The sequence below is a fragment of the Melanaphis sacchari genome, unplaced genomic scaffold, assembly GCF_002803265.2.
Source record: "Melanaphis sacchari strain LSU unplaced genomic scaffold, SCAv2.0 Contig123_pilon_pilon, whole genome shotgun sequence".
Taxonomy (NCBI): Eukaryota; Metazoa; Arthropoda; class Insecta; order Hemiptera; family Aphididae; genus Melanaphis; species Melanaphis sacchari.
Genome location: NW_020270491.1, coordinates 508,199 through 525,792, shown reverse-complemented (window position 1 = coordinate 525,792; position 17,594 = coordinate 508,199). Strand labels below are relative to the sequence as shown.

Sequence of the window (17,594 nt, the reverse complement as noted above, 5' to 3'; positions counted from 1 at the left end):
ATCCTCCTCCCAGTCCTCCTCATTCAAAAAAAAAAAAAATTATTAGCTGACTATTGTACTAGTACCTGCATTGTTATTGTACATTTTCTTTTGAGAGTCTACTGCGCAATACAGTCGATGACTGTTTGTTACACGACGCGGTTTTATTAGAAAATATTCTCACTACATCCAAAATACGCATGCACACGCCACACGGGACACACACACATTCGTTCCGGATCCTTGTTTATTGCAACGGTAGTGAATACGTTGTATAATAGACTAATAATAAATTCACGAATATGATATATCATACAAAACAATTATTTAAATGTATAGTTAACCAGTACCGACCGCGTTAAAAACTAAAATTTCATGTCGATCGTTGTGTTATAATATTGTGTATTAATATATTATTATATTTATATGAAGCCGTTCGAATAAAAACGATACACAATAACAGCAGTAGTATCTATATTATTTAAGTAGAATCAACACGTCAATGGGCGTTTTCGTGTTGGACTATATTATATAGTTTCGTCCGTCCGAGAACCATCATAATAATATTATATATTATTATTATTATTATTATTATTATTGTTGTTGTGTGCACCGCGTAACTGCATTTTGGTCGATGCGCGGTTTTCCCTCCGTAGGCGGCACAGCGGCTGATCCCGTTCGAATACCAGCGGATTATTTATTATTATTACCGTCGTCATTACTGCGCGCAGTCTAATATACTTCTCGGCTGGCTCTTAAAAATCGTCGATAATCTCGTTTTTACGCTTAACCGTCGTAGTCATCGCTGCTGCTGCAGTCTATATAATATATATTTATATTACGTATACTAAAGTATATAAATATATATATATATATACACACGCACTCGTCAACCGGCTATAGGTACGGATAAATCCAGTTTTACTCATCGGACTTACATAAAATACTGCGTAGGTATAGGTACACACACTCGTCGTGGTCGTCGTCGCGGCGCGTGATGTTTAGACCGACGACTTGCACAGCAGCAGCAACAGGTGTTCGACTTCTTTCCCCGCATATACGTCGTATTATCGTTATATATATTTATATAATGTATGCATGCTCCCAGACCCCAACCCGCGTCCATGGGTTTATTGCGGTCGCCGACCGGTTCGATCTGACGTGCCAGTTACCCGACGACGACCGCTACTCCAAATTATTAATAATTCAACGTTTGAGAATATACAACGATAGTTTCATCCAGATAAAGACAAATAAATTTTACTTTTAACCGGACAATAAATTAATATAGTTCATTATTTATTAGAATCAAAATATTATATTTCAATAAGACAATAAGTGATGAATCTACAATATGAACAGGATACGAGTCGGACGTTTTGATCTTTAACTATTTTAAATACGTTATCGGGATTGTTTGATCAAAGTCATGGGTTAACCTTTTATTTAAGTTTCGGATATTAAAATTCAAGAATGTTCCATTTCAGATCTCAAGACATCAATATCTGAAATTTTTTTAAATAATAAATACAAAATTGAAAAATAGCCCATCGATGTCAGCAGCAAATCACGTGTATCGGCGTACATTTCAACTCTTAAGAATTGTTAATTTCTGAATTACTTACGATGAAACAATAAAATTCGAACAGGATTTTAATTCATTTTTTTGAAAATTTTTTTCAAATACTAAATATTTTATTTAAATAATTAAAAAAAAAAAAAAAAACACAAAATTCGTAAAATAACATCTCATAAGAATTATTAACATATAGTCAATATTTCTCGAGACAAAAATTTAAATTTTTATATTATTTATACAACTATATAATATAATATGCACTAACAACACCGGATTTAGGGGGGGGGCAATCCGGGGCACGTACCCCGGACACTAATCACAAAGGGGCGCAAATTTCTAATTACCTATGTAATAAGTAAAAAAAAAGAAAAAGATTATTGATATAAAAAGGCACCAATTATATTTATTGTCCCGGGTTAAAAAAATGTTAGATCCGGCACTGTGCACTAATATATTATTAAATGTTCACGCGGGACGGCTTCATCCTTGTTGTTATTATTATTATTATTTTTTTTTTCATTACCATTATTATTATTGATATCTTGTTATGGTTGTTACATGATCTTCATGTTTATTGTTTTGATCTCGTCACACCAGGAGAATTTAACTTGCAACTGAATCCTGTGACTCTGGACGATGATGGCGTGTACCAGTGTCAGGTGGGCACGGGTAAGCGGGACGAACCGGCTATCAGGTCCAGAAAAGCGACGCTGACCGTTTTGGTGCCGCCGAACCGTCCGCGGATCGTGCAGGGCGATAAAATCTACACCACGGAAAACTCGCCAATTGAACTGGAGTGCATATCCGAAGGTGGAAAACCGGCAGCAGAGGTGAGTGCTAAAGCTTTTCACGTTTTATAATATAAGATTGCAACCTAGGTTATATTATCATTATTATAGTAATTTTTTTTTATTTATTATTTTAAGACATTCCTAGCCAACTAAGGGCTATCTATATCTAGTGATAAATTTAGTAATAATAATACGATATATTATAATTTCGTATACTCATCATTTTATCGATAATTCCCATATATATTATATAATATGATAAATGTTGGTCAATTTGGCCCCTTGTAGATAGTAAATTTTCAATATTATGATTTTATTGTGACACAATATTTTTTCAGGGGTTAGATGCAGGCTATTTTAATATATTAGTTTAAGTGCTTTACAAGGACGTATATCTCATACCATATAATATAATATGATTAGATAATATAAAATATGATGTTAACACGGACTTATACTGCTAGATCTTAGAACTAATTATTGGATAATAATTTACATAAAATAATTCATTCATTTTTGAATATTATTGTTATATTTAGTATAATAATATTTTATTTTATAATTTAAAGTTCTATAATATAGAACATCATCTTTTTCAAAAAAAAAAAATGTATCATTATCTCTAAAATAATATCATTAAGCTTTAGGTAGGTATACTATATTGAAGTTCTCCACTGTGTGGTTCTTCTTTTACGCTATTAAACTAAATAATGACATTATAAACTTATAGACACTTAAAAAATGTGTGCATTAAATCAACCGTTTAATATCATAAGCTCTAAATATTTAAAAGTATTAGACTGGAGTTCTATACGTTCTGTAGAAAAATCGCTGCAGTGAAAACTATTAATATCATTCGGACGTCGATTTTTATGGGAAATGGGACCTCCAATATTATTCGGGTGTAGTAAATATTTTTATTACTGCATCGTAATATTATATTATTATTATTGTAAGTCGAGTATTCTATTGACGAACCAATAGCGTAATATAATAATGATATTTTCACGATCATAATTCATAATATAGTGAATATTATATTATAATAATATTATGTATGATGTATAATATAATGTGTTTTACGTCAGACAGATTAATCGAGTCGATAATGCTTATATTATAGTAATCTGTATTAGTTACTCTACTATATACATACATATAATCAGAAGATATAAAATATAAACAATATTATTCCATTAGGTAAAATATATTATAGTCTATAGAGATATTATATTATTATGACGACTCTCGATATTTCGTCACGCGTGTTGTCTGAGGTCCGATAGATTTTTAAAAATTCTCATTCAAGTGTCAAAACAAAATCCAAATTTTTTGTAAATTAATTATTATAAATGATGATAGTACTGGAGTGAGCACCGTGAACCTCATGTTTGGTGAAACACACTGTATAATATAGACTTATATATATATAATATAAAACAAGTGCGTGATCTTGTCGATCGAAATCAGTACCTATACAGTTAGGTATATCATAATAATAATAATAATAATAATATAATATTTCATGTGTATATTTGACTAGTACATTTTATTATTGATATTATTTTTCTCTGCGTGTAAGCAGACATAACGACCTAATTTATATCTCATTCATAGATAGATTTATATATATATATACTTGTATAAGTTGTATATTGTATGCTTGTATACGCGTATGTTTGTATATATACATATAAATCCATCCGTCATCAATAAAAGTGGGCTGCTGTCAAGACCAATAGAATTTTTGGAATTATACCTTCCATCGTCGATTATACACATATAGTAAAGTTACAAGTAGGAGGTTCTTATATTATGTGTGTTGATAGTGAGAAAATTACCGACTCACTGCAGCAGGTCTCTCGACGGCTGCGGTTCAAACCCCTACGGGAATCGATGGCATATCGTATTCATGTATATTGATACAATCATAATAATATTATTGTGTTTTATTTCAAGTGACTTAAAGTATACATACGTAATACACCTATATTTACATATAAGGTGATTATTTTAAAAGTAAACATTTGCTTAAAAAGTATTTACGTTCTTGTAAATAATTTTTTCTTCTTCATAAATTGAGGCTATTAAAAAATATTTATAAAGAAAAAAAATATATAGTCGACCATTTATAATAATATTTATACTTATTACTTTCTACATTTTATTCGTATTAAAAGTGTCAAAAAAATAATTTTCATAAGAGTATTTAATATATTATGTTGTCAATGTTGTCATTCATAAAATAAAAGATTAAAAATGTCTTTTTACAATGACCTTAAATTATGTATAAAAAAATATTTCCAAAAATATTCATACACTTTGATGTAACTTTAAAGGAATTATCACCTTGTACAACGTCAGTTGCTTATGTTTGGCTTTCAGGGGGGATTACAATTTTCCCTATGATACGGACGATTTCCCCTCAACGCTTCGCATAGTTGGTCAACTTTTTGAATATTTTGAGTGCTTGTTTAATAGCTTATTTTCATTTTAAAAATAATAATAACAATAATTATTAAAACGAGCATGAGTATACAATAAAATCACGTTGTATCAAGAAAATATAACACTGCAGAGCTTTTATAATAATATTATCGTTAAAAAAAAATTTGCTTAATGCTATTCAAAGAGTTGATTTAAAACAATAAATACTATTTTAGACTTATCTGATATTACAGAACTACACAAAACTGTCGCGTTATTTGAGATTCGTTTCGAGTACTACGTAGTGTTTAAAAATATGTTTTGCAATGTACATTTACGTGATAAAGAAATACTTATCGGTTTTACTTAACCCTAAATGTTAACTCTGTTGTGTCGATTCGTTTTTTTTTTTTTTTGTAATCGTGGTTTTGGAATTTATAACTTTATTTGTATAGTCGTATTATTAAGTACCCTAACCGATTGAGTATTTATTAAAAAATATAATAATAACCTATATGAAAAATTCAAATTTTTTTCATTTATTCAGAACTTGAAAATTACTATTTCAAACTTATAAAGGTATAGGTAGTTGTTGAACGTAGCAAAAAATATGAGCGTGTCGAGTATATAGCAATGGTGGTTTAATATGGTTGAAAAAAATTGATTTGCTTACAGAGTAAGTAGATGATATATAAAAAAGGGTTAAAATTGGAAGCGTGAGAAAATGTCATTTGTCACTTGTAAATGTATATATATACACATTGCAACACACACACACACAAAGTATTATAAATTTATTTATTCGACGCCACCGCTAAGTATATTATTATACCCGTTTCTGTGTGTAATGACCTAATGTTTGTTGGCAGTCCTTTTAAATCGCAATACACAGGAAAACAAAGTTGAAACAACACTATAGGTATATACAATAATAATAATAAGAATAGCGTCTGCATCCATCCCAAGATTTGAGCATAGTATAATGTTGTTATTAAAATATTTTAAATTCGTCTGCACACGTTAATGGGCAGTATCTAAAATACACATCTTAAATTGAAGATACATTAGTAACTATATCGCATCGTTTGACATTTTTAATTGTATATATATAATTATACAATGTATATATCTTATTTTTATATATTTTTTTAAATTTATTTTTAGAATATGATATTAGATACAAATGCAAAGATACATTATTTTTTTAAATTTTAACGCAAATTAGGTTTTTATTCAATTATTTTTTTTAAATTTGCATCGTCTGTTATTTCCATTGAGTTGATCACAAAATTGATCGTATAAAACAAGTTTAAAAAGGGCACTGCGCGCAATTTGCCGTGTGTATTATTCATTGCCTATAATGAAAATTATTTTTAAATTTTTGATAAAAAAAATATCGTATCATTATTAAAAACAGATAATAACTAGTCTACCGTTTGAATGTATAGGCAATTAAATTTCCATTATATAGATTTCTGAAAAAAATAATTATCGTATTAATAATATAATATAATTTATAACTAAAACATTTTATGTACAACGTTAAATAAAAAAAATATTAATAAACAACAATAAATGTTAGCAATTTTACTCATTTTGATGAATACGTATTAAAAAAAAAAAAAAAATGTAACTTTTATAATTTGAATGCGATATATTATAATATTAAATATTATACGTAGTATATTATACAATAACGACAGCCGACTTTGCATGTGAGTTTACCTAGATTACTATTATTATTATTATTATTATTATTGCGATTACGAGCCGACGGAGACGACAACGACGACAACAACGACGAATAATATTATTATGTGCATAATGCCATAATATAATCACAGATGATGATGCATTTTATGCGACGGCGACGCCGATGCGGTCGAACTCGTTTCCCGAGAGATGTATAAAAATAAAACACGTAAAGACAAAGTCGACCTCTGCGCACCTGTATAATGTACGATACAAAACTAAACATATATTGTAATAATATTATAATGTCGGTGCCCACGTCAAACTGGTTATGAGGCGCCGCAACGGTGTCGGCCGCCCGGTCGGTTTGTGTCGCGCGAGCGTCGCGTGTAGCCGCCGCGCAGAACACGCGACCGCGGGAGTAGACGGAATGGAACACAACATTATAATATTATTACCTACTACTCTCCGAGACCCGTTTTTCCCGACGGTAACACACACGCGTATATTGTGTATACATAATAAAATGTATTTAACGTTTAATTTGGATATAACGTGTGTGTGTGTGTTTGATGCAGTAAATATTTTAAATACAATTTTAGAATCGCCGCAACATTATTATTGTTATTGTCAACACTCCTGTTCGCACGTCGCATTATATATATATATACACAGTATTACAACACGCATATGATAATATACCTATTTATATATAGGCACCTCGTCTATTACGGGACGGAGATGTAAAATTTCACGTTTTCACTCGTCCGTTTAGACTTTTCAGAAACTTTCATTCTGCTATTTAAGACTCTATTATTTATCGATTTCGCGCGCATAAAACATGTGTATACGATTTAATTGCTTATAATATTACGCACATGTCTATTAACATTAATTATTGACCTAGCATAAATTATTAAATTATTTAAAAGTTATTAATAATGGGTAAACGGAATGGCGAGTTAGTTTCAATCTCGAATTAAGTTAGTTGATTAATCAATAACAATATATGAATAAAATTATTTTAATATGGAATAGACACTTGAGTGACTTAAAGCTTAAAAATATATAAATAAAAAAAAAAAACTTAAAAATTGAACAAATACTTACTATAACTTATAAGTAGTAATGAACAATTATTATTGTACGATTACTAAACGCATTACTATATTATCATTACAGTTTATTGAGTTAATTAAATTATAGATAAAACTTATTGGAAACATATAGCTATATAATAACTACTATGCCAAGTATTCAAATTCGATCTATCCAATGAGTTAGATTACTTACATTTCCATTACAATTATTAAGTTTTAATCAATTTACAGTTTTTTTGAAATGTAATTTTTGATAATGAAAAATTCCAAAACTTTTTATTTCAATAGTTTGAAACTTTAAACGTCATGAAAAGTTACAATTGGAAACATTTGAAACTTTTCTATTTTACATAATATTTGCTTTTGTATGACACATATTATGGTCTAATTAAAAGTATACATATAACGTAGAATGGTTTTATCAAAGTATAACACGTCTTGTTATTTCAAAAACTATTGAACAATTTTTTTTAAATATTGTTTTCGTGTAATATTAAATTATATTAATGATTAAATAAAAATAATATTTTTTGAGTATATTTCATAATTTTTACCATTTATTGTGTGTTTTTACTTTCCCAAATAACAACACTCATATCAATCAAGAATTTTTCATTAAATGAATTATTTTTTAAAATAAAAAATATCTACAGATTAAATATATTTAAGTATAGAAACTCATGTTTACAAACATTTTGGTTGATGTTGGAAAAAATAATGCAGTTAAACAATCCTCTATCCATTTTATAATTACGTAATTGTAATTAATAAATCAATAATTGTTTAATTTGTTCGTGCGTATTCTAATATTATGTTATAACTACAGATTTACTCAAATAGGTATGTAGTATATAATTACTTAATTATTAAAATCTAAATGAACACTTGAAAACTAAAGTCAAGGTTTAATTAATATTTAAACAAACGTATATTCAACAAGTACCTCTATTCATAAGATATATAATAAAATAATCGTTTATCACAGTTAAGTTTATATTTATCTTCAACGTTATTAAACTATTTTTGATGACCGCGAGTGACTTTGGTCGCGAGTCAATGGTCTCATAAAATAATATATTACTTATATCCCACCGCCACTTGTAAAGTTTGGTTATATTTTTTTTATATACATTTTGTTTTTTCATCGACAAAATAATATAACTTTATCCTTTATCCGTACTTCTTTACTCTGCTGATATGCTGTAGTCGACATCGTTTTGACCGATCAATATAATGTAATATATTATTTTCTAGTTAATCGATTGCTGAATTGTTTTCTATATCATGTTTGACTTTTGTAGGATTATAATAATACAACTCAATATCGTACTCGGTATAATTTTATATCGTGTTTTACTAATGCCTCCGCACTGCGGATGAATATTGTGTGTTGTAATGGTTTATAAAAAATATATATATATATATAAATATATATAACACGTTGACTATCTACGGCAGACAAAATATTATTATATAAAATGTATAGCTAACCCGCTGACGTTGTTACTGTAGTCCTTTTTCTTGAACACGACTTTTTTTTAGGGTTTAATTCAAGAATAATGACCTCTGCAGGATGTCCCGAATTAGATTTTTTTCGGAAGACAAACTCGTATTTTTAAATTAAAAACGGCGCTCTAATGTTTTTCTAAATAGTCATTTATACGGAATAATAACGTGAATATTAATTAACAGAGTTCTTTGTATCGTGTATAGTGAGTAACATTCCATTATATTTAATTATAATAATTAATGATTGTTTTTCAAAAATATTGTTCCTCAATGACTTAAAATTACGTAAAAAAAAATAAATATTTTTTAACATAATTTCTTGAGATGTGTATAATGAGTGTTTCACTGGCTATTAGAAGAGACCACTATGCGGTATTCATACTTTATTATTATTGGCCCGTCGAAAAATAAGAATAATGGTCCATGCACATTTTCTGAATACGTATACCTATAGTACCTATATGCCTAATAACGAATTCTTTTGTGTCGACGGAAGCATTAGCATATAGCGTAAATAAGGTAGCTTGACGAGCAACAATCGAAAATAATAATATCTTCCCATCGTATTGTATTGTCATAACTTATCTTAATTCTACACCTCTTACACCAAAGTTTATAAAATATTATTTTATTCCACGCCCATGCACGCGACAGACCTGTACTGTTCAATAAATGAACAGTTATTATGTTCGATTTTGTACAAGATTCACACGTACTATGATCAACTACAACATTACATTTGTGTATGTGATAGATAATAATATGTATGTAGCGAATAACGTAAACGGGAGAATATATAACACAGTACTTATTATTTATTTTATTTTTATTTTTTTTGTTTTTTTTTTCATGTTAATAACAAAAATGGGTCAACAGGGTTTGTTTGTTTTTTTTTTTTTTAGGGAAAACGCGTATATAGTACTATTTTGATGAGCAACCAAAAATAATCATAATCTACGGGTAAATGCTGGACATTATATTTTACTTATATATTTTATATATTAAATAAGGCTTAAAATTAACCACAATGAAGAACCACAATATCATATAGTAAATTGCTTAAAATAGATTTATAGAAATAAATTATTAAACTTTTGAAAATCAGTTATTACAACGCACTATAATAATTTTTGCTTTCTCACTATATCAAATTTTTGATCATATAAAAAGTATAAATAGTAGGCTATACACCTTTTGATCTAAAAATCAACTTAATATTTTTAAAAAGATAAATAATTAAAATGTATCTGTATCCTTCGATATTTTCGAATACTTATATTATTTTGTTATCTACTTGATAATAATTTACTATACATACACAGGAAACAATTTAATTAGAAAAATAATAATCTTGTATCGTTACACGATGAAATTCCCTAATAACGGCATATAAAATTTAAGTAGGTAATCAGAAATATGGTCTCCGAATGAATTTAAAAATCATTGAAATCAAAATTTGAATAAACGCATAAGAATTAAAATAATATATAGAATGGAGGGTGAGCGTGCTTGGCGAATCACACCATGACTCTGTGTAGTTTCCGCGAACAAAATAACATCCGGTAATATACGGTCATGTTATAAAGAGGTTAGGTAATAACATTTCATATTATTAATAAATACTTTTTACAAGTTTTTATACCTATTATAATATTATAATGGTAATTGTCTGTTATCACGCGAATATGAAATTGCTCGCCAAAAATTAATAAGTAGGTAGATTATAAGTCATAGAGTTATAGGTATAGGTAAAAATAAAATATAATATAATATTTAGTTATAGGTATAAAATATTGTTCTGCTCAAACAATTTTAGTATAAAATATAAATGCCTATATATACAGGAACTTACATTATAAACAGTGTGATTCACCTCATTTTTAAAATTTATTGAATTTTAAAAGTATATAATATAACTATATGGGATAATCTTTAAAAATTATTTTAATCAAAAATAAAATAAATTAGAACTAGTATTTATTTTATCCAGATTGTTTTTAAAATTATAGAATGTTGAAGGATTAGTATTAGGCAATAATTATTACAATTTTCATGCTATTATTTTCCCATATCTTCCAAAACCATTATCATAGACCTAACTATTATTCTTTGTAAGCAAAGTAAAAATAAAACTCAAAAACTAATCATTTAATTTTGATTTAGATACATCAATATTTTTAAAAAAAAATCGTCTAACCGGTAATGCTCATTTAAAAAAAGAGAAATTGATATTACCATCAGGACATCATTTAAATGATATAAAAATTCAAGTTATTGAAAATAGTATAGTATGGTTTATTTAAAAATTAGAGTTAGAATAAATTCATTAGTTACAGAAAAAATGGATGTGCATATATACCTAACCTTTCTGTTTGATAATCATTAAGAGTAAATCACAGTTTTCGTACGATAATTAATCTTATAAAATTATATATTTTAAAAATAAATATAATAAATAATAATGTTATGATTGATTCAGTGGAGTACCAAATCATTTTATTTATCAACAGTAAAATTGAGATTTAACACACGCATTTCATTTGAATTCCAGACAACGGGAGGAAAGCCAACCGTTTTCATGTGTATAATTATTATTATTAATATTTCTCGGTCCATATGATAGAATATAATATTATCATAACGTGACCCAAAAACATGAGTCTCTCGTTGATGGAACGACGTTCAGCTGTGTGTCATGGCGATTAATAACACACATTATACAACACAACAATATAATAATAATAATAATAATATCGACGAGACGGTATTTAATGGGACACGGATGAATAGTTATGCGTCGGATCCGCTCTCTATATTATATACATACGTTTGGTGTGAACAAACACGCGCACCTCACGCACTGTTTATTTTATGTATTACCACTTCTAAATTCGATGGGGTTAAATAATTATATACGTTTATTACACGCGTGAGGGTGCGTGAATTCGTGTATAGGAAGGTACGCTAAATTATATAGCCCACTGCGATATGCGCTCAGCGATGACAGATTTGACAACGGTTGAGAATGAGTAGCTTGTTTTCAATAGTAATTGAGGGTCGAAGGATAAAAATTGGAAATTGAAAATTATCTACTAGGATTATACATAAAAGAATAAAATTGAATCTATTTCAAAAATATAACAAATAAAGGACCGCGATATTATTTGCCTCGCGGCGTGTTTCGTATCACATCACATTGTCTTCTATACTCATTTTCAATCGCGGATAAGCGGTCGAGAAATGCATTATAAATGCATTTGATGTTATTACGTTTTTCATCTCACTATAGTGCACTTTAGAAACCTCGTGCAATTGGACGACGCATTCTATACGATCGCCGCCGCAGTATGCGAGTTCAATCTGCCGACTGATTACTAATATATATATTTATATCCGGATTTTCATTAATTAACAATAGCACTTGTGCGAAAACAGTGGCTACGATATATTCTGCACGTGTGTTTTATTATTTATTATCTCATATACAGTATGATCATCATCTGCAGTATGCTCATTCTAAATTTTACTTACAATAATGGATAACTATATTCAAATTATAATTTTTTAAATTTTGAAATTAACTTGAAGATTATATTTTCAAATGTTTAATTTTATGCTATTTAAACCATATCATATAGTAGCGATATAAATATATTTATTTGATTATTTTAAATGAAAATCACCATTTGTTCTGAAAAATTGTTTAGCAGAAGACTTTTTAGTTTTTTTTTTTTTTTTAAATATCGATGTACTTACATATCTGATTCAAAAAGCGAACTTGTTGTTTTTGAATTATTTGACTTAATAGGTATCAGTGATATTTAAGTAATTAAGAACTATCTATCAACATTTTATAATTTATAAAACAGTGTCTTAAGTATAATAAATATTATATTATCTAGATTAAAAAATAATGTTGATCCTATTTTTTTTTTTAATAATTTTTAAGAAATATTATCCTTATTATAATATACATTTTAATAATCTAGAAACTATTAATTTAAAATTTGATTTAAGTATAAATTTTTCAAAACAATAAACATTTGAAAAAAGACTGCTCTCGTATTTTGTTTTAATATTTAACTAATATATTTTATTTGATGTAGGTAATAAATATCCTAGATAATTAAAGAAACGTTGGTAATAATTTGCTCTTCGATATTTTTATATAACTATAACGACGTCGACCACACATCAGACAAACTACGTTATAAAGTATGCTATATACGTGATAATACGCCTATATATATCGGTACGAAAAAATGATGTTCAAAACTCAAAAAATAAATACTATGTAATAATAATGTCTATATTAGGCGCTTTTAATTTGGGATCAACAACGGTGATGATAACATTATATTTTAATGGTCTAGGCTCATCATCATTCTTTAAGTCGATTTATAATTAAGCGCCGGCCGGACGTCGTTCTCTTAGTCGAGCTCATCACTAACCGAGACCACACATATATAGGGGCGTTACTATAATACGCATAAAGGTGTGTATGATAACGATGTAATTACTAATTTCATAATTAGTCTCGACACATCAATCCGTATGTATAATATTATAATAATACAACGTAACGTTCTCACGTGTGCACAAAAAATAGCTTAAAGTATATAAACGCAAATAAGTATGAGTCCACGACGATAATGATCGGTTTTATTTTTTAATGATTTTTTTAAAAAATATTATTGATTAATATGGCCTGTGATATATTCAGTTTTTCTTTAAATTTTACTCCTAAATTCTGAACTATGCTATGTTGGACAAGTAGAAATATGGGAAAGTATGTTCTGCGCTCTGCAGTAACTACATAATATAATAATTATTTTTCGGGTGTTCTATTTCTTTACTTCAACCCATTATTTGACATTTTCTTTAGTTCTGTCTTACTTTAACTGTTCTACAAAGGAGTCTCAGAATCGTCCTGCTGTTCATTTTTCCTTGACCTGATAGGTACATTCTTCGAGAACGATGTTATATATGCAATTATTCCGGATTTCATGTAATGTGTCCAATAATTTTCCATCAGTGCATTATTTTAATCATTTTCATTAAACTGCGTTTCTCTCTAACAATATTTCACATGTTTTCTTTTCCGTTTTAGGTTGTTCTTTCTTACAGCATCTGTTTTCAGCACCACATCTTCAACTTTATTTTTTAACCCACGTTTCACATTCATAAGTTACAATGGTCTAGAGTCTAGACTTTTTTATCAGTCTATTTTCACAGTTCTATTATAGATATATTCTCTTCAATATCAGTATTTTGATTTTGTTACTAAACTACATATACAATACGAGGTTGAATTTAATTAACGTCATTTGATCGTAAATATCATTATGGATAATAAAATATTAGGGTAATATTTGATACCTACATGAGTAACATCATATATATATATATATATATGTATATATGTACGTATATATGTATATATATTCCTACTATGGTGTTCAGATCAAATATATTTTATACTCGTCATTAATGTTTAATCAGTATTATGAATAATTACGCATTAAAATAATATCTACATAATAAAACATTTAGATATAAACTAATGTAAACACCATTTAAACGTATATATATACATATATACACAGAGAGAGAGAGAGAGAGAGAAAGAGAGAAAAATTAACTTATTTGTTATTCGTCTACCTCGAATAAACTATTATAGGATTTTTAATATTATAATATTAAACTCTTTAGGTATAAATTCTTTAACCTATCAAGTTAAATTTGAAATTCATCTTTCACGTGCTTTCCTGGTTCTTAGCAATAAAATCTTATAATTTGTCTCTAAAGCTTAACTTCGATAATTGTATAAATCATTTATGTGATCAAATTATGAGGAAATGATCTCATTTCATTTCGTCTCTTAGTAGGTATATAGAATTATTTTACCGATCCGACCTTGTTATACTGTATGTAGTTTCATAACCTCTATCTTCCTAGATATAACTTCTTTTTTAGTTTCAATACATTTTAATTTTCTATCATTCATTTAAATTTTCATAGCATAACGTTCCATTTCCTTTGTACATCCTTGTTTAAATTTTAATTTGTGTTCCGTACTCATTGCCCTCTATTAAATCTTACGACATATTCTGATATTTAATATCATATTTTTAATACCCTTTTCCAAACAAAAAAATTATAATCATTATTTTATTATTTTTCAATCACATAAAATAGAATATCGCTTAATTTTTTTGTGCCTAAAAAAAATGTATTTAAAATTAATCAAATGTTCATAAACCTTAGTAATTGCATACAGTTAAAATTTATTTTCAAAACCAATATTATTATTTTAATTTTGTCAAGCAAATTGAAATTCGACTTAATTTGATGTTTAACAATACTGCGTGGATGTATAATAAAATATATCAGTGATTACTAAACGGTTGAGCATGGACGTTTTCAAAATCTATCTTCCTTTTTTTAGATATTACTATTATACATTTAGTAGCTTCTCTAAAAAAAAAAAACTTTTCTGTCTATTACCGATATCAACAATTATTATAGTTTTCTGTATTTGTATTACATATCGTAGAAAAAATATATTTTTTGTAGATCTTTATCAAAGTAATGTTGGCCAACCACTCCATCCCCATACCTAAAATTACAATAAATATACCTACGTATATATAATTTACTGAAAATGTTTTCAAATATATCTAAACAGAGTACTATGGTCATAGGAGTCTTTGATTTTGTTATGGAAATTACGTTTAATTCTATATAATTAAAACCATATAGTCAATCCAATAGATTTCCTTATACATAAAAAAAAAAATTATTTATTATACAAAGTCGGGCAAGTATACACGGTTGGCGACAGACGAATGTCCTACACGAGTACTATACGCGTGTTATGCGCATGCAGTTAGCTTGTATAATTTTTAATAATATATGTGCACCCATAGTCAAATTATACATCTCAAACGAGACATGCGCGTGTTGGTCCTTTTATGATTTAATATTTCATCTGAACAAAAACGTTCATTATTTTTATTTTATAGAGATGTTTTCCCAGGGTTTTAAAATAATATAATGTTTATCACTAGCGTTTCACGACTTTACACACTCAAAACGTTCTTATACACACATAAAAACCATATTATATATGTGTACATATACGTATAATTTAAATAACAACGAAGGTAAATCGTGATGATGTCGTTTATTTATAGTTTTTGTTTTTTTCTCTGACAAAAGGTAACAAAAGAACCTTTGATGACTATTTCATATTTGTTTTCGATGTTTATATAATATTATCATACTATATAGATAGGTACTAAGTACTCTTCATCGCATGTACGATATACATCCAAATAATGCGGGTGGGTTGAATAATGTTTTACTAGAGAATTCATTGAGAATTTCACCCCTCTCCTATCTCACTAACTTTTAATAACAAATTTATTTGAATTCTGTTTCTTGGAATACTTTCAAATACTTATAATTCTTACAAACTTTATTTTCAAATTAAAACCACCATTTTTTCACTGTGAGTTGTTAATCAGTTGGTTTTAAGACATTTTTGGCGCATTTCTATTGAAATTCAAATGAATAGTTTAAAAGTTATTAAAGTTTGTAGATTAAGGATAAATAGCTAGTCCTTTATAAATGTTTTTTTATAAAATATTAAATATATGTAATATTTAATCTAGTACTCATTAGTTATTACATATTATACATTTTAGATTATTTTCCTCACTTATTAATACTTTCAGTTTAATTATTAAAAAAATTACTTGTTAATTTTAGATTTAAGTTTTTATTAAAAAGGTAGATATATTGTTATAAACGTATTTTTGATTTTTAGATGTTGTGGATGTTATAATATTTGATTAATATTATTAGTAAGTATAGATATAAAACAACATTTTTAATATTTTTTTGACTAGGTACAACTTAATAAATGATATTAAATAGAACGATTAATATATTATTCAAAACACTGATAGGCAACGTGTTGTGTGTATTTATTTCGTGCTATTCGATTGTGAGCTTGATTCATTCAGCCCCTCCCCTTAAAATTCATCAAAACGTCCGCCTATAGGTGCATATCGGCACAACTTTAGCAGTTTGATAGTTTATTTAATAATAATAATATATTGGTATAGCTTACCTCTTAATAACGATCGTGATGATTATAATAACGAACACGCGTACAATATTGAAATGTTTACGTTTATTCTTTGCATTTGTACCTCTGGGCGAACACGATTTTAAACTGTTAATAACTATTGAAATCTATACTTTTGATCTGTAAATCCGATCCGTGTATTGTTTGTTTTACGAACGTTTATAATATGATTATCATAACGAGTGATACAGCAATAATAAATAATATATAATACCTAACAATAAAAATAATAATTGTATTTTAGTTGGACTATCAATCGTGTGCGCGTTTTATAACTGTCCTTATATATTTATTATAAAGTTTAAATCCATAATATAATTAATATCGTGATATTCTGCGGCTAATTGAAACTTTTTATTTTG

The 17,594-nt window shown here is 27.6% G+C and overlaps 1 protein-coding gene across 1 annotated transcript in view; it reads left to right on the top strand.

Annotated features, from left to right (window-relative positions):
- Window positions 1-17,594, top strand: part of LOC112590971 (irregular chiasm C-roughest protein-like) — a 148,563-nt gene that overhangs the window by 12,325 nt on the left and 118,644 nt on the right. The window contains exon 2 of the mRNA XM_025334590.1: window positions 2,156-2,388. Coding sequence (XP_025190375.1) covers window positions 2,156-2,388 — 233 coding nt within the window. The remainder of the gene's footprint in view (window positions 1-2,155; window positions 2,389-17,594) is intronic.